General features: G+C 37.8%; 1 protein-coding gene across 4 annotated transcripts in view; it reads left to right on the forward strand.

Annotated features, from left to right (window-relative positions):
* The window catches only part of lrp1aa (low density lipoprotein receptor-related protein 1Aa), a 178,581-nt gene that overhangs the window by 7,502 nt on the left and 145,527 nt on the right, over positions 1 to 25,552 (forward strand). For all 4 annotated transcript variants that reach the window (XM_084394815.1, XM_084394816.1, XM_084394817.1 and 1 more), the window contains exon 2: positions 12,733 to 12,855. In XM_084394815.1, coding sequence (XP_084250941.1) covers positions 12,733 to 12,855 — 123 coding nt within the window. The remainder of the gene's footprint in view (positions 1 to 12,732; positions 12,856 to 25,552) is intronic.

A 25,552-nucleotide genomic window follows, 5' to 3' on the forward strand; every position in this document is an offset into this window, starting at 1 on the left:
GGATATTATAGGTCTCCTTAATTCTAAAGCAGTGTCCATGTGGCCAAAGTTTCTCAGACTCATTAAACAATGACAGCTGTAAGTCTTCTGTCATATCTGTTCATGTGTGATTTTGGCCCATTTGGCTTTGGATTTGAGTGTGTTTATGTTGGCCTTTCTTATTTTACTCTTAATGTAAACTCGACCTTGTGATTGGGATTATTGTCCTGCTGACGAAATGATTTTTTCCAGACTTCCAGAGATTGACAGGTTTGCACTATTCCCTGCATCTGGTTCTTTTTGAAGACTGCGATACTTTATGAAAACATCTCATACAGGCCAGATCTCCTTAAAGATCCTGACATTGGTACTGCATCACTGGTACATTTGTTAGTAATTTTAATAACTTACACAGGAACATGATTTGAACACTCTTTATTTGCATTGCCAGAAAACACATTTCACATTCAATCACATTCAAACATTTAAGGAGGACCTGCTTTTTTATTTTACATGTTGATCTTTCTTTAGTGTGTAATGTTGAGTTTGATCATGAAAAATCTCCAGCTCTTCTCTATATCAGTGTCAGTGTTTCTGAACTCCTGAAACGCCTCCATTGTAGTCTTGAGTTTCTTCTGGGAACGAACACGTCACAATATTCCTCATTATAATAATTAATCTGCAGAATAAAGGGGCGGGGCCTGGTTGAGTTAGTTAGTAGTGTGTTAAACTGGTGGTTGTGGAAAGGGGTGGGACATTTCCCAAACACACTTGAAGCGCTCGTCCAATCACAACACACTGCTCCAGCCGACCAATCAGAGCACAGTGTGCTTTTCAGCAGGAGGGGCTTCATAGAGACAGGAACTAAACAGGGCCCGGTTCCCCGATAACGCTCACTCTTAGCGCGCTAAGAAGACTCGAAAGATATATCTTACCAAAGTTGTTTATGTTCCTAAGTGTGTTCCCCGAAGTGTCCCTTAGGAAGCTTGTTAACACGCTGCCTCTTACGTTCGACGTTACCAAGGCGCTGTCCCAAGTGAAGGTGCTGAATTAGTTGGCATCGATTGCTCAGGAATCGATTTTCCACTTGACGCGAAGGTGCATTACGGCATTAAGAAAGACAACACGTTCTATGCAAATGAAACATTCCTCAAATTATTCCAGTAACATTTATTTGAACATAGTTTAAGTTATCAGTAAAATACAGACTATTAATTAAATTATCAAATTGTCAGTAATATGTTCACACGATATATTGTGACGGGTAGACGAACCGGGTATCCCTCGCTAACCATCCACCCTCCTTATCCCGTTGTGCCGCTTCTTGACATGGGTTTAACGACTTCTAAAAAGGATGTAATACACTTTTATATTAATGGTAAGGTACTTTACAATCAGAATTGATTGGCAAGCAGCTGCAGTTACTTCTGTTTAATGCGGTATTGATTGCCATTGGTTAATGTTTTCAATAAAAAGCAACCTATCTACAATGTACAGAGAGAGAGAGTTAGATACAGAATATATTGGGGAAGCAACGTAAAAAAAGGGCACCAAGCTTCTCGTCAGAGGAACTTGAAGTGTTGCTGGACGAGGTGAGCTTGCACAAGGTGACACTGTTTTCCAGCTTTCGGAATAACTTGTGCAACAGCAACAAAAAAGAGCTATGGAGCGACATAGCAAGGAAGATGGCTGCCTCCGGATCAGGCACACCAAGGTCCTGGCAGGACATCAGGCAAAATGTCAAAAGGGCTTAAGTTTTGCAGAATAAAAAAATGTACATGGACTAAACGGCTCCGCGGCCGGCGCCATCTTTGATTCAATACAAGGACACGTTGGATCGCTGCTATAGTTGGTCGCTTACTGTACACCACCATGCTTACCCATTTATAGATCTTAGCCATTTAGAGCCAAATTGTTTGCCAGATTTTAATGATCAAAAGTGATTGCCAATTTAAACGCTTTAATGACATTACGAAATAGCCTAGGCTAATTACCACCATATTAGTTCTGATACCAAATAAAGTCAACTTCATAAATAGGCCTGTATCCACTGCGAACATATTTTATTATTAGTCTTAAAATGTCCATAACATAAAATCATTGTATAGTTTACATACCATAGTTTGACTTGTACTGCGCTGCGCTGATTTCTAAAGACTGCTGCACAGTGGCGGCGACTAGCGTCTTGAGCTCAAACAACGCTAAGAGAGAGCTTACGAATGGTCCAGACCAACCTTACGAAAGTGTGACTTACAGAAGATATACTTATCGTACGAACGTGTCGGGAATCGTGCCATAACGTTAAGAGAGAGGTTAAGGAATAGGTTGAGAACTACTTAGCGATAAGAACGTTTTGGGGAACCGGGCCCAGAGCGTTACTGACAGACTGGGAAGAGAGGAGCTGCAACAATGGAGAATATGGGGGAAAAAAAGTGTTTCTGCATCACAGCTCCAATTTATACTTTCATATTTACTAAAACCATTTAAAACCTTGAGAAATCTTGAGACGTCTGCATTCTCTTCCATTCGTTTGCTCCTCGTCTAGCTGCTTTTGAAGGCAAGGAAGCGTCCTGTGCAAAGCCTGCTGTCGTTCAGTGTGGTTTGGCATGATGTGTTTCCTGTAGTAGCAGCTGGTTCTGCGCTGACATTACACTCACAAAAACATGAAGATGGTTCTCCAGTGGTAGGAAAATCAGCTCATCAGTAAACAATTACTTATATATATATAATTAATTGTACTAAATGAATGCATTAAATTTACAAAAAGAGCATATTCAGCGGGAAATGCAGGGAAATCTTGAAATAAAGACACTTGCATGTCATTTACAGTCAGTTATCTTCTGTTCCCTTTATGGACTGTCTGTATTCATCACTGAAAAATACTGAACATTTAAAATAAGAGCCCATATATGTAACACCAGATTGTTATTATTACAACACTATTTTTCAGGTGTTCATTAAAAGTTAGGCACTATCAACAGCGTTTAGCATAAATTTGTCATATTAGCATAAATTTAGCATAAAGAAATCTTTCATTTTGAGGTAGGACTACTTTTCTTGGCGGCTGAATTTTCAGTTATATGTTTTTTAGGAGTCTGCTCCATGTAAACAGTGACTTTCTGATATCCTTGTGCATATCATTGAAAATGTTATGCGGTCATGACAATGAAATTCAAAGATTGTATGTAACTTTGCCCAGACAAGGTCAGAAAGTGATTCCATCAAACTAGTCTCATGTTAAAACATATATGTTGAATACTTTTGGCTCACAACAGTGTTTATTGAATGTGTATTGTATTGCTTTATTTACTTCAGCAAATCATTGTCATGAAAATTATTATCTGTACGCTGTCAGAAAAAAATAGCAAAAATACCCTTAGCTTGCCACTAAAGCCATACCCTCAATCAAAGATATTTTATGAGCAGTTTTGAATCATTCAAACAGATGGACTATGATTAAAGAGAAAGTCAAATGAAACAACTGTGTTTAATCTATAAGCATCTAATCTAATGATCTTTGGCAAACTTAATGCCCTAATAAGCACGTTAAATGTTACTTCATTTTATATTGCCAGCAAAATCATTGTGAATGTATCATGACTATTCAAATGCCCAGCATTAAAAGGGACAGAGCTAAATAAGATGAATTTGTCTCTGCAGAGATGGACTGATCGCTGGTAGAAAATGATGGGAGGGCTGAAAATAAACACTCAATATTAACTACTATAGCCATTTTCTGTGATGATCTTAAATAAAAACACTTATGCCAAATTCTACAGAAATGTAATAAGTTAAATAAACCATATAATCCCACAATTTTAAAGTGCCCCTATTTTAAAGTTTCCCAATGTTGTTTTGGAGTCTCCTACACATAGGTTTACATGCATCAAAGGTCAAAAAACTGTAATATACATTTGCACATCACCACATTTTTCAATGATTCGCAAACGACTCGTCAGATGAATCAATCTCCATAAATCCCTCCTTTCCGCGAGCTACTCTGCTCTGATTGGCCAGACAGCTCAGTCTGTTGTGATTGGTTTACCGCGGTGCGTACAGCGCGCGCGTCGAAAACAAAAACGCCCCTTGCCATAACAACGTCAGCTGTCCTGAGGCATCCTACAGCGTAAACTAAAGACAGTAACAAACAATGACGTCGATTTTACCATATCAACGCGAGCGCGAGTCCGATGATGAAACACTGGAAGAACTAGTTATTGAACCTGAACCTCCATTGCAAGGACGACTCGAGCAGGACTCAGTGTTTCTCAGTGATACACTACTCAGTTTGAGGAACATTATGAGATGTTGCAACTGTAATTCCTCACCATCAGCATTAACAAGTGCATGTCCATCAACAAACCGATTATTTTACTTGTACTAATTTATTTACAGAGTATTTTTGTAATATATTGCAGTGAACACGTGGAAACTGTATCAATAACAGTGCATGTTTGCAATGTATACATTAGCCGAGCTCTAGCGTGAATGATCTGATGTAACGTAAACGTTGGTAAAACAAATCTTGCTCCATGATTAATCTTTCCTCAAAGTAGTGAGAACGACAGACAATCTGCATTAATAGACACAGTTATAGGTAATAGTGCTAATTAAAACTGCAGTGAACCAAAGACAGTCTCAAAAACACGCTTTGAAATCGCTGGTGTTTCTGACGTCACAAACTACCTTGTAACCAATCAGATCAACGTGTGATCGTCAACCAGTGGATCTCTGAGCTGAGTGAGTGAGTGGAGGCGGGGCTCATTTGAATATTAATAGAACCGTGTTATACTATACTAGATGAGGCAAGGGTGTCGAGTTACATTCAAGCTATTTTAAAGCATTAAGAATGCTTTACCACAACTGATTAGCAGAAGTATTGACGTAAGACAGTTGGTGCGTCCCAATTCGTATACTATCCGTCCTAAATAGCATTCGAAAATAGGATTAGTACGTCCCAAATCGTAGTATGTTGAAATGAGTGTTCCAAAGATACCCGGATGGTCTACTATTTCCGGTCAGAATCCGAAGTGCAGATCGCATCGCACTCTAACGGCTAATATTGCCCACAACCCATCGCGCGTTGGACGAGGATTTAGTTAGAACTACAAACACGAGTGAAAAGTGTTAAAAAAAACTACAGACATGGAGGACGCGCGAGTCCGGCGGTTATGTAGAGAGGTTTAGATAAAGGGGTTTGAGTGATTAAGTATCAGTATCTAACCTGACGAAAATGTATTTATTCAATGTTGTCTACATTATATTGCATCTGCAGATGCATTGTGAACTTTTGTAAAGATACGTTTAGCCACTTTTAAATGCATCATTATATTCAAATTGCAAACACATGAGGAGAGTCTCCGCATTAAAGACCCACGACCGTGCAACTACATTTCTCTCCGAAACGGTAGGATTTTTAAGATGATTGACAGGGCAGTTTAAGGTGACAGGATGCATGCGACAGATCTGTCCGTTAAGATGATGAAGTAGTATGTCCCAAAGCTTGCCTACTCTTTTGCTACACACTCAAAAGTATGTACTTGTTCCTCACAAAAAGAGTACATACTTTTAGGGTGTAGTATAAGTAGGCGAATTGGGACGCAGCAACTGATAACGTGAGTTAGCCAGTTAGCAGGAGACCTACACTATATAAAACTCAAAACTAAGTATTTTAACACCATCTTTCAAGAGCAAGCGGTTTGTGAACCCTGCGTTGAACTCTGAGATTTGAGAAGCAGTCGTCAGTGAAATAAAGGGAACACAGCAAAAGTTTAGGATTATACTGCTGTGATATCGTGGTAAAGATTAACTTTAACCACTGATTCTTCACATGCTCGTCCTTGGGCAGTGAAAAGAAACTGTCTTTACCTTCACATTGTAGAGCACAGCGTCTTCTCGACATGATGCTGTCCAGTGTCCACAGGAATCAGCTGCAGGTTTGAGGTTCAAGTTTTCCCTGGTGTCTGCGCGCGCAATAAGTGGGCGGGCAATATGCTAATGTTTCGTCTTGACGTCACAACGAAACGGCTTATGACTCGTTTGAAAAACGATTCATTTAATTGACTCAGAGTCGACTCTTACTTTTGAAAGACAATAACTTTATATACGGGGCACTTTCAGATTTAAAACTTTGCAGGATGTTTTCATTCACTTAGAGCTGTGTTACACACTCAAAAATCCATAATAGGGGCACTTTAATATCAAGCGTAGCGTCAGTTCTGGCAGGTCACGTTAGTCAACTCACATCAGTGGCTCTCAGCTGATCCACGTCTACCTATAGGAATACGACACCTATCACTGTATACATATTTAAGCTCCTTCAGTATTATCAGCAGCTAACGTGTTCCTCAGGAGCTGATGACCCTCCTCCCTCCCCAGCTCCACCTCTCGTCAGTCAGGATTTGGCTTTCTGGTTCCCCTCGAATTATGTTGTACTTTAAAATCTTGAATGAATGATATCTGCAATACATTGATGTTGGTTCTGTTCTGTTTACCCAAAGGGGGGTTATTGCTGCTCTTATCCATGCTAGGCTGCACAGAGGCACAGGGAGTTCTTGCCCAGAACAGAACCATACCGCCAATCCTAACTGTATGCTAATTGTCAATCATATTTTGTGTGGTAATATTAGATCTAGAGTATGATTACGACAATGAGTAGGTCCTGACACGTGTTGTCTAACTCCAATAGAGTTCAGAATGTGTTTAAATGCCAATCCCAATGCATCTTTTTCGTTATCTACATGTATATTAAAATCACCAACAATTAGGACTTTATCTGCAGTCTGATGAAGAGAGAGAGACTGAATCCCCGTAAATAAGTTATGTGAATAAATTCCTAAAAACGAAAGTTGTTTTAGAGTAAGAACAAGTGATGAGACTTTGAATAAGACTCATATCCAGTAAGACCAAGCAAACTTTTTTTCTAATTAAAATGACACACAGCAGTTATGTAAATGTCTATGAATTGCAGGCCTTTTTGAATAGGACTTCTGCTCCCTCAGTTCAAGTTCAGGAATGAAACTGTGATTTAAAAGACATTCTCAGTTCATTTCTGAATGTCTCTCATCCCTGATTGATCGCATGTGTGACATTTCCCTGCGCTCCTCGAGTCTCCGACACTCCATTTGTCCTATTCTTAAACTATTATTCGCTTCTTTATTGTTCTTTTCCTTTGCTCAGATCCAATTTTCTATATTCGTAATGTAATTACAGTCGCATACCGTCTGCAAACTACAGCCTATTACTCACAGTATTATTCACTGTTCACCTACTTTAGTGACTCGATGAGATAATCATTGCTCATCTTCAAGAATAATTCAGTGTTTCTTTTGTGATGAATGTCTTTGATTGTCTTAAATGAGGTTACTTTACTTTAGCTTAATTCTATCTTTATTTTCAGCATTAGTAAGAGCATTTCTGTATTTGCACGGACTCTTTGCTTGAGTTCTACCATATGAGCATTGCTTCTTTAACCTCAAAATACTGAAGGTGTCAGCCCAATATTATAAGACAAAAAATAACATTATATTGTGCATAAAGAAAATTATTATTAGTAGTATTTACAGAGGTTCTTTTACATTTAGAGCTATTTTTAAAACTATATCGTTATCCTTGGTGTGACCAGGCATTTATAGTGTTATAATTAACATTTGAACTGTGTCAGAATATTCTAATAATATAAAAGAGGATCAAAGATAAACCAAAGACAGTGTTGAGAACTTTCACATTTTTTGTTGAAGGTTTATTTAACCTCATTAATGAGTCAGGCTCTCTAAAGATGTGTGTAAGTGAAGTGTGTCAGATAACCTCCTATCCACGGTCGGCTGCTGTTGGTTATAATCCCTGATTTATGACGCCATGTAAATGCTCCTGTTTATTCCACTGCCATTAAAGCTGCAGTCGACTTCAGCAGTGCATATGCAGACTCCTTTTGGGCCATAGTGTGTGGATCCAAGTACCGTAGTATGTGTAGAGAATGTTAGAATCACTGAGGTAAAATTAGCCAGACGAAAGAAAAAATGAACAGTAAATCCATTGATGGTGTTAAAGTCCCCCTGTAGTCAATAGTTCTATCCCTTAAAACTAATCTTTGATCACCAAAATGACATATTTAAACGTTTTTTCCTTGGAAAAAACATTCTTAATGCTTTAAAATAGCTTGAATGTAACTCGACACCCTTGCCTCATCTAGTATAGTATAACACGGTTCTATGAATATGCAAATGAGCCCCGCCTCCACTCACTCACTCAGCTCAGAGATCCACTGGTTGACGATCACACGTCGATCTGATTGGTTACAAGGTAGTTTGTGACGTCAGAAACACCAGCGATTTCAAAGCGTGTTTTTGAGACTGTCTTTGGTTCACTGCAGTTTTAAGGAGGAAATACTCAGCAATGCTGTCGACTTATGAATTTACACATGGTTTGTCTTAAAGCATATTAAAAACACCACATAGACATATAAACAACATTAAAAGCTGGATTTTCACTACAGGGGGACTTTTAAAGAGCGTAGACTCAGAACTGTGATAATAATTAAGATGTTCTTTGATCGTTTACTGTATGTCTTAATAGTAGTGTAAGGTCTTTAGTTTTGCAGTAGTGAATGGGAATATGTATGCACTTTTTCCTCACAGTCAGAAAGCCACATAAAGACACCCTTCATGTCTTTGCAGCCCAGGAATGCGCTGAAATAACCACTGGTCAAACTTGTTTAAGAAAATATGTACAGTGTAAACAATAAATAAACACTGTGTCAGTGTGGTCACCTTAAAGAGAAACAGAATCACTGTTACCTCAGTGATTCTAACATTCTAGGGTCTGTTGAAAAATGTGCAGATTAATTTTTATTTCCTACCACTAACATTTTTGAAAGTTAAAACTGGGTGAGGATCCAAATCGAGCTTTATTGGGCAATCCAGAATCGCAATCCACGTAACAGGCAATTGGTCAAAACACCGTGCAGTTGATCCAGACGATAAACACCAGGGCAGAAAACACAGGTAAACAGGGAAATCCGGGACAATAGGCACAAGATCCAAAATAAGACCCGGGCAACCAGGATACAAGGGCTCAGAATTGCAGTGTAACACTGAACATACAAGACTTCGCAAAGAATGACTGAAAACACAGGGCTTATGATGGCAGAGTTTAACGAGATAATGAAACACAGGTGGAAGTGATGAAACAATAATAAGTCCAGACAATGGGTTATGGGAATTGAAGTTTATGATGGGAAAGCAAGGGAGTTGGGAGGAGTGCCCTCTGGTGGAGATTATGGGCACTCCCGCTGGTGGATGTAATAAAAACTTTTCATAATCTTAGTTGTGGCATTTTTTTTCAGCATATCTTACATTTCTTGTAATATTGTCAACAGAGGGAGCCTTTGCAATTCACAGGGCCATTTTAAAGAAACAGTCAGCGACTCCTGCCCCTCAGAGGAAAAAAAAACATTGTATGCAATGCGACTGCAATTACTCTATTTCTGTTATATTTACAATGTTATCTCATATTTCGCTTTTAATAGTCTATTTATAACCGCATTCTATCTGTTTGACCAGAACTATTGTTACAATCACGACCGAAAACAAAAACAGCATTCAATCTTCATCCTTCAGTCCCTCAGCTAAAATTAAATTATACTAAAACCGCCAGTAGGTGGCGGCAAATCATTGTCTTAACGAGTTAGTCATTGTTGCATCATTGTCTCAAACGATTTATTTAAAATGGCTGATTCATTCAGGGACAAAGCTGAAGTGAGTGAGTGTGTCAATGAGTCATTCATTACAACAACTTGTTCAAAAATGCGGAAAATGAAACCGTTGCTCAGAGACATGGCTCTTGTTTGGAACTATTTTTGTTGTCAAAATAGAGGCAAAACAGACCATACTGTGTCTAAAATGTAAGTCGCCTTATAGCCGGTTATCTTATTGTTTATAAAATGAATATCACATATGCGAACGTGCTGATATTTGGGAAAACAGCACTTTTGCTTGTGTGATATTGTTTATATTCAATATATATCAATTGTTTTTTTGTTTTTTTATGGAATATTGCAGTTTATTATAAATTATTTATCTGTGCACATATTTTTTTATTTATTCATGTGCCTCATAATCTTGAATTAAAGTAACTTCGCCTCCCTCTTACAGTGACTTCTCTTCTCTTCTCTTCTCTTCTCTTCTCTTCTCTTCTCTTCTCTTCTCTTCTCTTCTCTTCTCCTCTCCTCTCCTCTCCTCTCCTCTCCTCTCCTCTCCTCTCCTCTCCTCTCCTCTCCTCTCCTCTCCTCTCATCTCATCTCATCTCCTCTTCTCTTCATGTGATAACCTCAGTTGACAGTCAGCTCTGCTTTTCCTGACGTTTGTGTCTAGAGGTGCGGTGCAGAGAGCCGACTTGCGGCTTTTAGAGAGCTGTTGAGAAGGTGGTCTGAAATGAATTCGCACTTGATTCCAAATAGTCAACCAATGAATAGCGGCCACATTTTTGCACCTTCCGCAGCCAAATCAGAACAAGATGTCCTTTGATGGCCTCTAGACTCATTGCATCACTGGCACTGGTGTGGGAACACTGACCTGGATGTGCCGAGGAACGCTGGTCTGACTCTAAACACGCACAGTCAGGAGAGAGCGGGAAAGAGCTCCGCACTCACAACCCCCGTTTCCAGTGTCCTGATTACTGGAAATACTCTTTTCCTTTAGGCATTTCAAACATTTCTTCATTAATAAGAACTAAACCTTTAACAAAACCAACTCTGAGATGAATCATTATTTTACGATGTATTAGAAAAATACACGACTGGGTGCTTGACCTCTTTCATGACAGTCTGCAAAACAATTTTTGTAACTGAGTCAGTCTGGGTTTTGTTGAAATCTTAACCCAGGAATGTATTCTAAAGTCAAGGGTACATACAATACTGAAGCTTGCAGCTTGCTCAGACTTCGGTCATGCTGGACACTTAAACTAAACCGATTGCATTCTCCTCCCTGACTGTACTTATGAGAGCTGATTCTCGACACGTCAACAAATAATGGCTCATTTTTGCATGGATTTGTGTGGAGAAAAGAAGAAAAAGCTTTAATGGGGGTGTTAGTTTGAAGTCAGTTGTAGCTTTTTTTAATTTGAAATGTAAAAATGCGAAATGGCTCTACACTACTGTTCAAGAAGATATTTTGAAGAATATCGGTAACCAAACAGTTGATGGTCTCCATTTACTTCCATACTATGGAAAAAAATACTATGAAAGTCATTGGAGCCCATCAACTATTACCTACATTCTTCAAAATATCTTCTTTTGTGTTCATACAGGTTTGGATCAACTTGTGGGTAAGACAATCATGACAGAACATATTTTGGTGAAATATCCCTTTAAGCATCCACCAGAATAAGAAAATTTAAATCATACAGCACAAAAGCTCGAGACATTACCAGCAAACTATTGGTATTGCATCTTTATCAGCAGATGTCAGTATAATCGGACATTGGGCCCTATCTTGCACCCAGCGCAATTGACTTTGTACACCGACGCATGTCTCATTCCTATTTTGCACCCGCGCACAGCGGACTTTTCCCTCCACAGACGCACGTCGGTAAATTAGGGAATGAACTTGCGCTCCCGGGGGCGGTCCAGCGAAAAGAGGAGGCGTGTTCCGGCACAAACGTTCCCTGGTGCTATTTTGCAGTTTCAGAAAACAATTCCGCCACTGACCAGGAGAAACCTCGTCTAAAGTCAGCGGCGCGTTCAGATGCTATTTTAAGGGCGCATGCTTGACCATAATGTAGCGTGTGCACAACACACACACACTTTGATTCTCTCATCTACACAGACGCAGCAGTTGACATTTTGCAAACCATACATAATTACAAGGAAAAATATTCCACACGAGGGAAATCATTCCCATGAAGATGTGAAAAAATAGGCATAAATCTAGCTTACACATTTACCCAAATTATCATACGCCTGTTTAACCGAAGCTAATTTGGGTGTTTCTCCATCCCCATACAATGTCACTTCTCTGTGTTTTACGGCCCTGACGAGAACGCCGGTCTCCTCGGCTGTGAACCGCTCCTGGTGTGCGTCTGGCAAATCCGCCGTTATAATAGCAATCCGCCATGGAACAAGCGCGCCTGCTCTTAAAGGGAATGTGAGATGATGCTCTGATTGGTTTATTTCACGTTACGCCCAAACCACACCTATGAGTAATGAAGCTACTTCAGACATCTGCATTTTAGATTTGCGTCGGGTGCAAGAGTCATTTATCCCGCCGGTATAATAGCAACAGCGCCCGAGGTCCGCACACAAAGTTACTTGCCTTTCACGTTTGATACTTGCATTTCAGATCGTTAAAATAGGGCCCACTGACTTTTATTACATAACTTTTTTTGTTTGTTTGTCTGTTTTGAACTCTATTGGACCAGAACAGAAAGAGTAAAGCAAGCCGAAGTCAGACATCGGCCTTGTAGAGGAAACGGCCAGGCTGGGGAAAACAGTCTGGCGGGCAGATAGGCTCGGCTGCGATAATTTTGTTTTGAAATAGACATAAGCAACTAGCGGTAAACTGACAAAACTTGGCGTCCTCGTACACTGTCAAACACTGTCCAGACCACAAACATTCATACGGGCTCTCTGATCTCAGTGGATTTTGGACACACGTGTGTCACATATATGCTTTTTCCCCCCTGACAAGTAATAATTCACCAGTGCTAATAGCTGGATGCATTGTTAACATTATTTGTTTTGGCTTTTCTTTTTTGCAGCTCCAAAAACCTGCAGCCCCAAGCAGTTTGTTTGCAGGGATCAGGTGACGTGTATCTCTAAAGGCTGGCGGTGTGACGGGGAGAAGGATTGCCCGGACGGATCGGACGAAGCCACAGATGTCTGTATGTATCACTGTTTCTCTGACACCCGCTGATCTATGGTTTTATTCGCATCTTAAACCTTTGATAGTCCTGCAGGGTCTGCAAGTAATTGCTGCAGTATGTACAGGTAATCCCTGTAGCATCACATTTTCCCTTCAATATATCCCCGGTTTGAGTCCCAGCTGGAAGACTTTCTGTTTCTTCCTTCTTCATTCGGAGCTTTTTTGTTTTGTTTTGTTCTGCTTTTTCATAGAAATGCAGTGATTTGAGATGAAGATCTGAATGGAATCTCAGACTGTGGACTGTGCGCAGCTGTTATGTGTTTCTGATAGGACGTATCGCTGTTTGGTTTCTCTGAGTGGTCATTCTGTTTCCCAGATGACTTTGACCTGAAGCACATGTTCTTTCGCTCTGCTTGTTTAGTCTGATCAGTTCCAATGACATTGACTTCTTGTGGCCTTGCTTATATCTGTTTATGGTGAGTTTTTATGAGGACACAGCGAGTATCTGTTTTCCTATTTTCTACATTCGGTGCAATGCGACAAACCTAGATCACCATTATAATCAACAAAGCTGACATACCATCAGTGGACGAACAACCTCTTTTTATTATCTATGTTCCCACTGAAACTAGTTTGTTTGCCCCAATCTGACAGAAATATAAGGGAATTTTCCAACATATGTTTGAATTGGCTCATTTTTAGTCGTTTTATATTGAAATAGTTATAAAGACAATTAGGCTGTAAAACGACTAGTGAGTAGATGAGTTTACCTGTTGATGATTAACATTTCACAAGACAACTAAAGGGGGGTTTTACTGATGTATTCAATGTCATGAAAATATCTTGAGCTTGTGTTTATCACAACCTAGAGGTCTGCGCGAGATGGACTTTCAATCCCGGTTTGGTAAATTCTGTACTGCTCCTGCCAAAAATATGTTATTTTATTCAGCTCATTCCCATAACTTGCACGATTTGTCCCGTTCCCACCTGCAAAAGCCCGTAGGAAGTTTTTCAGTCCCGGTCCGGTTAGATTCTGTCTTGTTCCGATGTCTATAGCAAGGTTATATTCGTAAAAACTGAAACTAAGATTAAAACTATTGATCAAAAAACATTTTTGTAAACTGAAATATAAAATAGAGATTTCAACAAAAATGAAAAACTAAAACTAAACTAAACTAACAAAGAGTTAATCAATTAATATATGATATATATAATAATTATTAGCACAAATAAATAATCGTTGTCGTAATTAATCCTGTTGTTCATCCTGTACCGGAAAATTAAGTTTTTCCATTCCACTGCGCTACTTTATTTTTCAATGTAAACACGCACTAGACGGACATGACCGTTGATCTCGCACAAAACAAGGCACTCAAGTTAAAATAAGTTCAAATTAAGACGCGTATTGAGACTTTACGCATTTTCCCCATTCCACTGCCTTGTCTTGCGTTTTTCAAAGCGAAAACGCTTTCTGCGTGAACCAGCCCTAAGAAGCAGAAATGGCCAAATAAGTATTTCCATCCTGTCTAAATCTTACGCAAATACAGCTGTACCTTAATTCCAGGTAAGACAACCATCTCATCTGAAACTTAATAATAAACAAGATAACATATTAGACAGGAGACCACACTGAGCAGAAAACGGACAAAACATAGCATGACTAGCCCACAAATAGACGTTCCTTTTTTAGAGTAGAATAGAAGACCTTAATATGAGTGTATATGATATTAAAGGGTTAGTTCACCCAAAAATGAAAATTCTGTCAGTAATTACTCACCCTCATGTTGTTCCAACCCCGTAAGACCTTCGTTCATCTTCGGAAGACAAATTAAGATATTTTTGATTAAATCTTAGAGTTGTCTCACTCCTCCATAGGCTTCTAAGGAACCGAAACTTGCTGGCCCAGAAAATGTATTAAAGACATCATTAATATAGTCCAAGTGACTCCAGTGGCTCAATCTTAAGTTTATAAAGCGACGAGAATACTTTTTGTGCGCAAAAACAAACAAAAATAACGACTTTATTCCACTTTTCATTTCCTTCTCTCTGGGCCTCGAGTCTTTTCACGTGGTGTTTAGGCGTAGCGCGTCTGTGTTGCACGTCACCACGTATCACACACATGACCAGCGTCGCCCAATAGTGAGCCTACGTGGTGACGTGCAACACAGACGCGCTACGCTGGAGTCACTTGGACTATATTAACGATGTCTTTAATACATTTTCTGGGCCAGCAAGTTTCGGTTCCTTAGAAGCCTATGGAGGAGTTAGACAACTCTAAGATTTAATCAAAAATATCTTAATTTGTGTTCCGAAGATGAACGAAGGTCTTACGGGGTTGGAACAACATGAGGGTGAGTAATTACTGACAGAATTTTCATTTTTGGGTGAACTAACCCTTTAAAAGATACTATAGACAAATAGATGGACAATAGACATTATAAATGGATCAGTACAAGAATAATATGTTTTAAAGGATTAATCATAGAAATAACCATAAAAGAATAATGATAATAGTCATATGCATATTTTTTTCCTTTTTCTTATACACCCCGTTTAACAAGATTTCAACTTTAACTTGAATGAAAATACTAATCTATGGCAGGCATTTAAATGCAGGCATTTACAATCATTTAAATGCAAGAAAGTGAAGATCAATTAAACAACAGCTTCAAATCTCAGGTTGGGGTGAAAGTTTTCGACTGTGTGAAGTACGCGAGTGTGAAGTATCTCACCCTTTCTGACAGGGCCGCCTAATAGAAACGCGCTAAGCAAATAGTGTGGCGTCAGTTTATCATGAGGCGAGCGGGGGAAGGGGAGCGACGTAATTAGAATTAACTTGCTACTTGAAATCTGGCCCTGGAAAACAATGCCACAGTTCACGAAGCAGCATTAGGACTTAAGGAATGTTTGTACTTCACCGTCACAACCAGTTACATGCTTTGAAATAATTTATCTTTCTCTAAAGAGCTGGCGTGGCTTTCAGAAGTGTTGGGTAAGGCTGAATCCGCTCCGTAAGAGGAGGAGAGGAGAAGGAGAACTGCCTTCAGTCTGGAAGTCATTAAAACCCCGTCCAGAGGAATGGAGGAAAACTGCTGTTTTTTCATGATCTGCTTTTCTCGGCTCAAACTTCTCTCTCTCTCTCTCAACACACATAGACAACTGACACCCTAGTCTTCAGCGTTCTCTATTTTAGCTGCGCTACAGGCTATTGAAGCTCCTTTACGCTCTTTGCATTAAAATTAGACAGTCTTTTCTTAATACTTTGAGAGCCGATGTGACGTCAAACTCCCTGCTTTAATAAATGTTCCACCGCTCTCAAAAGATTTCTGTCAAACCAGTAGGATTACTCAAACCAGTAGGATTTTCGTTCTTCCGTGGAACACAAAGGATGTTTTGAAGAATCTCTGAGCCGCTCTTTTCCATACAATGAACGTATTTGAGGACCAGTTACTGTCAAGCTATAAGGACAAAAATACAGCATAAAATAACATAAAAGTACTTGAGCACTATATTCCAAGTCTTTAGAAGCCACACGAGGAGCCGAGTTTTACTGGAAATATTCGCCATAGCAATCAAATCTGATTCACAAATGCATGAATTCAAACTTGTGTTAAATTCAGTTGTGAGACACAAACCCACAAACCTTTTCACAACAATGCCAAACATTTTGGGTTCCCCAAAGAACCTTTCAGTACACATTTTAACAATTCAAAGAACATTTTTACACCATTAAGAGCCTTTTGTGCATCGGAAAGGTTTAATGAATGTTAAAGGTTCTTCATTGGAACAATAGATGCCAATTAAGAACCTTTATTTTCCAGAGTGTTGGTGTCAGTAACGTCACACCAGAGGCAACGTGTCTTCATGCATTTTATACTTGCATAGTTGTTGTTATAGTTGTTTCAATTGTTTCATGCTTTCATTATTAGGAAAAAGTAGCTCAGACATTCTTTGAACATGTTATTTTGTGTTCCCGTTGAAGACAGAAAGTCTTGTTGAGATGATGACAGAATTTAATCAGAAATACACCACTTATCAAGTGGGATGTGTGTGGAAACGTGCTCTGTTTGTGGATTCCTCAGTGCAGATGTGTCAGATCATTGAAGATCTGCCCCATGAAAGAGGTTTATTTATTTACGTGTCTGGATTTCACTGTGTCTTTTGTGAAAGATGCCATGGCTAGCGGTGAAGTCTGTCGCTGTGCCCACTGCAGCTGCTGTGCTTTCCTCTGCCGACAACACTACACAATAAACAGCTTTGTACCACCGGTCCTGGGCTTCAATGAGATGAGAACAGTAATACGCCTTTAAGAAGAAAATAATTATCATCCTTTTATCGTCAGATGTCAAAAGTCAGTTTATTGAAACATAACATTCAATATGTTTGTATGGTCTGGGAATATCTTGCTTGTATGTAATGGAGAAGCCATCTTAAATGAGATCTCACTCAAAAGTGTGTTAGAGGTCGATATACAGTAGGGTTCATATTTATTCTAAATATTACATATTGATATTTAATTTTGATGGTAACTAAATCATGAATATCATGATGATTTCAATGAAGGTACCTAAAGACTGTGCTGGTAGACTAATTTCTCACCCTGAGGTTTCATTTACTGACAGTAAAATATAACCTTTAACTCTAACCAGAATCACTTGAATGAACTTCCAAATTCGTCAATATGAACTTCCGAAATTTGCCTAAATGGAACATCAGTCCTTTGTGGGCAAACAAAATTGTTCCATATAATAAACTGAAATTCTGAAAACATTTACTTAAATTATATCAAATCAAGAATTATGAGAAAACATTGACCTCTTAGAAGCAATACCCTGCAGTGTACCCACAACTAAACCTCTGTCTCTATCCCAGAGCTGCAGTCTATGTAGCACGTGTGTGTGTAAAAGTCATCTAGATCTGCCTCACGTTGAGAGGGTTGAAGGTCTGAGCTCTGATCTCACAGCAGAGCTTTCACCTGCTGTGTTTAGATGAGAAGAGTCTGTTGTTTAACATCTGACAGCTGGAAAAATGAACCGAGCATAAAATATCAACTGTTTATCTTTAGAGGTTCAGTTCTATAAAATGCATAATAATTTACACACCTACTTGGTTAGCTGACTCATTCAAGAGTTTAATATCTGTGCTATTTAAATGCAGAATGAATGATTCTCTCCCTCTAGCACACGCAGCTTCAGCCGTGGTTTTTGTAAGAGGTGGCAAACCTATTTCAGATCTGTAATGCCTAATTAAACAGGTGGATTATTTTTTACAGATATGTCTCAGATCTGTGTTATTGTTAGCTATTTCTTTACCTCTAGGTTTAAACTTGGCAACACCTGATCATTTGTTCTAAGATGCAATGAGGAAGGAAATTTTGCATGATCTTTTTTTAAAACCATACAGTAATTTGTAAAACTCAAAAAGAGTATTTATTGAAGCCAAACTACAAATATGAGTTGTTCTCTACCTCCTCCATATTGTGACATCACTGTGGAAACTATTAACACATAACCGCCTCCACAGCAACACAGCATGGCTACTTTCACATTATTGTGAATTCATATGGCAATTTCCAATCTCAGTACTGACTTTGACACAGTTGGTCACAAGATTCTGCTTGACTGCAGAACAGTGCTGGCCTAACACGTCCAATCCTATACTGGTTTAAATCCTGTTTAAGTAGCTCGGGATAAGGACTGTATGTTGAACTACACACACACCTCCACAAGCCATGTGGTATCTTTAGGTGTCCCCCAAGGCTCAATCCTGGGTCCTTTATTACTTTTTTATTACGAATGTTTAATTCCATTAGCTGATGTAATTATCATCAGATCTCCTCAAATCAATCATTACCCTGCTGGATGGCACAGAAAGCATAAATTTGTGGTTGTACTGGAATATTATACAACCTAATTAATATAGAGTATTCTCAGAGAAACGTCTATTATACCTAATTTAGCGTCCTTGTCTCCGAAGCCCAATAATCACATCAAGAATTTGGGAATCGTTTATGACAGCAACTTCAGTTTTAAGAAACTCTTATTAGCAATGTTTATAAAACAGCATATTAGCATCTCTGAAGTATGCAAAATTCTCGCCCCGACTGAAAGCGAGAAACTCATTCACACATTTTGTACGAGACTTAACTGCTGCAGAAGTGTTTTGGCTGGCTTATCAAAGAGTTCAACGCAGCTGCAAGAATGCTGACTCGTGCTCGACTGAGGTATCGCATTAAATCCCTTCAGTGGCTACGTGTCACACAGAATTGATTTCAAGATCCCTTTTTGACTTTTAAATGTCTTTATGGTGTCATCCTAATGTACAATAGCGATATAATTTCCCTAGTGAAAAATAAATATACTAAAATGTATTTGAAATACATTTATTTTATGCTAAGTATACGACAAAATACATTTATATTTATGCACTTAATATAAATATCCTGCAATTGTACTTTTATCATGCTAAATTGGTATACTTAAAGTCTGTTAAATTAGAACGGCTAATAAAGCTATACTGAAGTAAATTTGACTGTGCTAAAGTGGAACTATTGCAATATAGGTACACTTTAAATATCTTGCATTTAAATACTGATACTATACAGAGATCATACCATCCTTAATAGTAGTGATATTAAAACACATTTTAGGCTTAATATTAAGCAATGTGCATTGTGCAATAAAGAAGTACTCCAAATAAATATTTATATCAGTAAGTGTCAAGCGATATATCAGTAAATATGTTCATGGATTTGTAGTATACTTGGTATGAAATAAATGAATTTTAAATACATTTTCGTATAGTTTTCCACTAGGGTTCTTAATACAGTAAGTGTTGGTAAATACTTCACACTATAAATATTGAATGGTCTATATATTTTCTCTCTTTATTTAGATTATCAGTTTTAATACATAGCATTTATTATTATTATTATTGATTTTCAAATTTAAGAATCATATTTAAGTATGTGTCTGGGAAAAGGGTGACATAATAAAATCTATACATAAGGCAAAGTAGAAAAAATAAATTATTGTTTTAATGTACGTCAACCCCTGCCGCAGACGAAAGAAAGTTTGTTATATCGTCCGATATTGACACAGCAAACTTTGAAAACGCTGTGCCTTCATATTTTACTGATGTGCCGTCAAACTTCACACTGAAATGACTAATATTATCATCTTGGTGAAGAGACTGTTGCTTCTGTTATACTTGGTTTTCAAATGTTGCCTTATTTTTGGAATTATTTTTTTTTAAAGAAGAAAGAAAATACTTTTTATGAACTGTTCTCATGAAGATGTTACCATTGCAGCAAGAGCATGCAATTGGTTAAAACAGAACAATGCTTAACATGAGTCTAATATGTCATATATAATGGTATTTTAGAATAGATTAAGTTGTCTGAAGTGAAGCATTCTGGGTTCTTGATGGCTTTGAGTGTCACGTCCATGATCTCAAGAGAGATGATCTTCAGCAGGTTAAAATAAAGATCCGTCCTGCTGGAGACTCCTTCACTGAATGAGCTTCAGATTTATCCAGCGGCAGGAAGACTTTGAGAAGTAGCATGCCAGTTCACACTCTTGGATTCCTCTTCAAACACTCAGCAGTGTTGGTATGTGGATGGTGTGCGTGATGTTGTGAGGGATCGAGAGGTCACATCCGGTCCTCATTCATGATGTGAATCGGGTTCTTGTTATGGATCATTAAACTCATCTGGAAACCGCAGACATCTAAGGAGGGATTGAAAATAAACAATTGTTGGAGAAACACATGTTAGTAATACACTGAAAAAAATGATACTTTGGATTAACTTAAAAAAATTTATGTAATTTGTTACAGCTATTTTTTTTTTTAGAATTTCTCAAATTGTATTTATGATTTAGTTAAAACCATACATTTTTATTTAATGTCAAACCAAAATTTACATTTTTTCCAACTCAACGTTTTACCTTAACCCAAAGTACACAGCAAAAACTCCAGTGTTAAATTAACACTCCTTAAATTAACAGATAAATTAACAGATCACATTGTCTCTTTGTTCATCTGACTGTTATAAATCAATAACAGCAGACAAGCAAAATTTAAAGTAAACATATAAGGGTCAAGAGCCCAACTAAAGCAAACACTGATCACCATAATGGTGACTTACAATTTGTGATTTTCTCCTTCAGTGATTCTGCTTGTTAACATCAGGTGTCTTCCATAATGCTCAATCATCACTAAATGAATCACTTAATTATCTCATTAACTTTAACACTCTTGAGTGTTAATTTAACACTCATATTTTAACACTTTACACTCTTGAGTGTGGACTCATATACACTCCCAGGAGTGTTAATTTAACACTGGAGTTTTTGCTGTGTACTTTGGGTTAAAGGAGAACTCTGGTCAATTTTAACATTGAGCTCATTTTTTTGTAAATTTGGAGTGCTGTCAGTACAGAGAACAACGACAAAAATCGGTGTTGCCTACACCGTGTTATCCTCTTTTTAAAATGTGCACCCTGTTGACTTCAATGGGGCAAGTTTTAAACCTGTTTTTAGCCTCTTAACATCCTTGATGTGTCATTACAAGTGCCCAGCCAATGTGAGTGATTCCTTCAGAGTGAACACGGGTGAATCTGACTGCAGTAGATGTGAAAGATAGGAATAAAAGTGATGTTAATTCAGCCAGCGCACATACCTGTATTTACTTCCTATTTCCGGTCGAAGTCCGAAAAAAGAGGATAACACAGATTTTTGTCGTTGTTCTCTGTACTGACAGCACTCCAAATTTACAAAAAAAATTTGCTCAATGTTAAAATTGACCGGAGTTCTCCTTTAAGGTAACACGTTGAGTTGGAAAAAATTTAATTTTGGTTTGACATTAAATCAAAATTTATGGTTATAAATACAATTTGAGAAAATCTAAAAACATTAGCTCTAACAAATTACATCAATTTCTTTAAGTTAATCCAAAAAGTATCATTTTTTTCAGTGATAAAGGGCGTAACACTTACTTTGAGGCAAAGTGAAAACAGAAGGTATAAACTGAAAATCACAATTTTCCATTGGACCAATGTAAATATATATATTGAATGAATTGCACTGATGTTTCACTTTTTTCAGTGTAGTTAGTTCGGTAAGGTCTTTTGTTCGAATAATAGCCCAGAACACAAGCAACGGCAAGAAAGCCTCATAATTGTGTTGTTTTTGTTCTATAGGATGCACAAATGCAACTGTGTTTTATGTCAAGCTTATGGAAGCTAAACCAAATGTGCTCTTCTGACATCAGTTACAAATGCTTCATGCCTGTATAGAAAATTGTATTTGGCAAAATAACTGCTGATGATTCGTCTTGTTGAGTGGAAACTTTCTAATGTTATGTTTTGGCTGCTTTGTATAGTTTATTGAACAATTAAGGAGAGTAGTAAGACATGCATTGATCTTATTCACGCATGAATGCACCAGCGACCTGGAATGGCCCATTACTGGACCATTATATGCATGAGGTATAAGAGATGTCTGACATGGACAATTTGAGTTGAAGATTTCACTGATATGATTCGTGGAGGCCAATATATCAGATGTTGTGATATTAAGCAAAAATATAAACACATCATTGATTTGTGCCATCAACCTATGTATGGCTTGTTGAGAAGAAGTGCTATCGTCTCTCAGACCTGACAGATGAAAACAATTCCACTTATACCACTTATGCTCATACTTGACTCGAGCAATATCTATATGGCAGTTTTTGCACACATTTTGTACTCTAACTGTGTGTTTTACATTGGAAGAATGAATATTTTGCCAGATCTGTGGCTGCTATCCACAATAAACATGGCAGTAAAACACAAACTGTGGCTGCCGAATCAGCTTTGAGTCTCAAAATACTGCTGTTATCAGAACAAATGTTTATTTATACCGTATGACATAAGGGCAATGACTCATAACTCTATAGTTTATACGAAGTTGATAGAAGATAAGCTAATTATTAGCACTGGCACAAAACTATAGTTCTATATACCACTATTACATTGAAATACTCTTAGCTCTGTGAAATTGTAATTTTCATAATAATTTCTTGATCCATTATTTGGACTGCCAGATGTTTAGACACTGTTGCACAGAAATGCAATATATATATATATATATATATTTTATATATAAAAATGCCAACACTGAATTAAAAACAGAGTAATTGCCACTTTTTCACTTTTAAATAAAAAGGTAGTAGACCGTACACATTGGATATTGGGCCGTAAGCTGGGAGTGTTCTGAACACAGCCGCTGTATTGTATGTCTAACTGCAGTTTGGTTTGTTTTCCACTTGGCCTGATGACAGTCAGAGATTTATGACATGGCTGACCGGTGCTGGGTTCGGGTCAACCACAGAGTGCAGAATAGAAACAAGCCTAAATTTGATCAGAAGTCATACAGAGAAACGGTTTTACAGGCTAACTATTTTTCAAATGTACATTATTTAAAGCTGATGCCTTTTGATTTGATGATATAAAGAAGAGATTATCACGTGGAACCAATGCAATGAAATTGGTTCTTGATTTGACGCTGCTGCTGCATGGCTGATATAATGGGTTTTGTTTCTGAAAATGAAAGCTTTAGTGTTGCCTTCAGCCCTGATTTCTTATCTTTTTCTAATTTGTTTTTGTTGCTGTTGAAATTTTCATGTATTATTGATATAATTATCAGCAGATGCAGCTATATGTGATACAGACATAATTGCTTGCATTGAATTTTAATGGTCTTCGGACTGAGAAGTCCTGACAAGTTTTGACTGATTATGATCACCTGCCAGAAAAAACTTTCACAAAGATTTTGTTTGAAAAATATATCCAGTGATGAAGTCAAATCTGCTCATTTCAGTAGCATTGTAACTTAGGGAAGACCTGGCTAGTTGTCACTGTGAATATCTATCAGGGTAGATTTATGTTTGAAAGCCAATTTCTGTATAAACACACACATTACGTTTTGTGGTCATTTACCACACCATAAACCTGTTGTTTATCGATACTTTGTTTGAAATATGAAATAAATGTAAAAATGTATTTAAATAAATGCATTAACGTGAGCTTAATTTATTTTACAGCATTTGTTAACCTTTGTCAATGTAAGTTATTATAAATATAATTGCTCATGTTACTAAACAAAAATTCTCATGAAACATCAAAACATAAAAAAAAATGTAAAAACCGGCATAAAAATACCAAACCCTTGTTTTGGCCTGAAGTAACAGAAATTGAATGATATAACATTATAATATAGATGCAGTTGTTATTTTTTCTTTTCTACAAAATAATAAAACACACGTGACAACCTGATATTTAAGACAAATATCCTGTTATTAGAACACAATACATCTGTTCAGTTAAAATACGCCTTCACTGAATAGTTGACCCTTGCTCTAAATTGTTCAACCTGGATTGAATTTTCCTCATATGGAACTTCAAGCATCTGTTATCTATAAATAAGAGAAATAAAGTTATAGATTAAAAGTCAGAAAATCAGAATCTCACAGTTCGGCTCATTTGTGCGAGTGGCATGTGGTCTCGTCACAGGGTCTCAGGTCACGTTCCCCATGTGATGCTCTTATTCCAGAGTTTTCCGTGTGGCTGAGGGTTTTTTGAGCGAGCGTTTCCCCTTCGACGAGCGTTTCCTCCTCCAGATCCTCTGGAACGCCACATGTGATCATAATATTACAATAGGCTTATGGTCTCAGCACACGCCTGTGCGAGGCGTCCACAATCCGGCACACTTACGGGACACCCGGGACAGAAACAGTGCCAGAGGCGTTTGCTGGAGTTTCTTCAAAAAAAAAGTTTCTTGCTCTAAATGACTTTCTTTTTGTGTGTGAACCATTTCCACTTGCTCTCTGACTGTTTTTGCTGAAGTATATATATAGTAATCTTATACAAGATAATCATCTTAAATAACAATGCAGTAGTGAATGACTGAGGTGAAAGTTACATGTTTAAATTAAATGATGAATAATGAGGGATTGAAGATGCTTTCTGTGTGTTGTACTGTACATGGGTTTTGCAAGCTGTGTTTCCATTGGATTTTTTAAAAAGTGGTTGATTTGGCAGAAAGAGTAGAGGACTTGTGGCACCCGTCCCAAACACAGGTTCTGAGTCTGGACTAAAGAACTTTTTCCTTTTGTTTACTATTTAGTATTGTTGTTTGAATTATTTTTTACTTATTATGTAATCATTTTATGAATTATACCAGGCAAAGTTGTTATATAGCTTATAACTATGGATACGAGGGGAGCAGAATTACACTTAAAATGGGCTTTTTATGTAACGCTCACATCCGATTTATCAGGGGCCGGTTTCACAAAGCAATTTTAGACCGGTCTATAGTGTTAGACAAGTCTAAAATTTGCTCATAGACTAGGCTAATGCAAGTTAGACTGTTACACAAAAATAAAGACTGACTTAATTTAGACCAAAAATCAGTTACATTACAAACAGCCAAAAGAAAAGGGAAAATGGCTCATCATTTAAACATTTCTCCTTGTTACTACATTCTCCGCTAAATTTCCCAAGTAAAATGTCCTTGTAACTGTTACACTCCTCCAACAAACACATATTTTCCGCTGGCGTAAACTGCACTGAGCGGTTGAATGCGCTTACTCGATTTTTTTTAGCGCAATTTTCCACCGGACAAAATTGCGATTGTTAACTCATGATTTCTGTTCTGTCTGTGCGCACCAATCTT

This window comes from Rutilus rutilus (assembly GCF_951802725.1).
Source record: "Rutilus rutilus genome assembly, chromosome: 22".
NCBI classification, from domain to species: Eukaryota; Metazoa; Chordata; class Actinopteri; order Cypriniformes; family Leuciscidae; genus Rutilus; species Rutilus rutilus.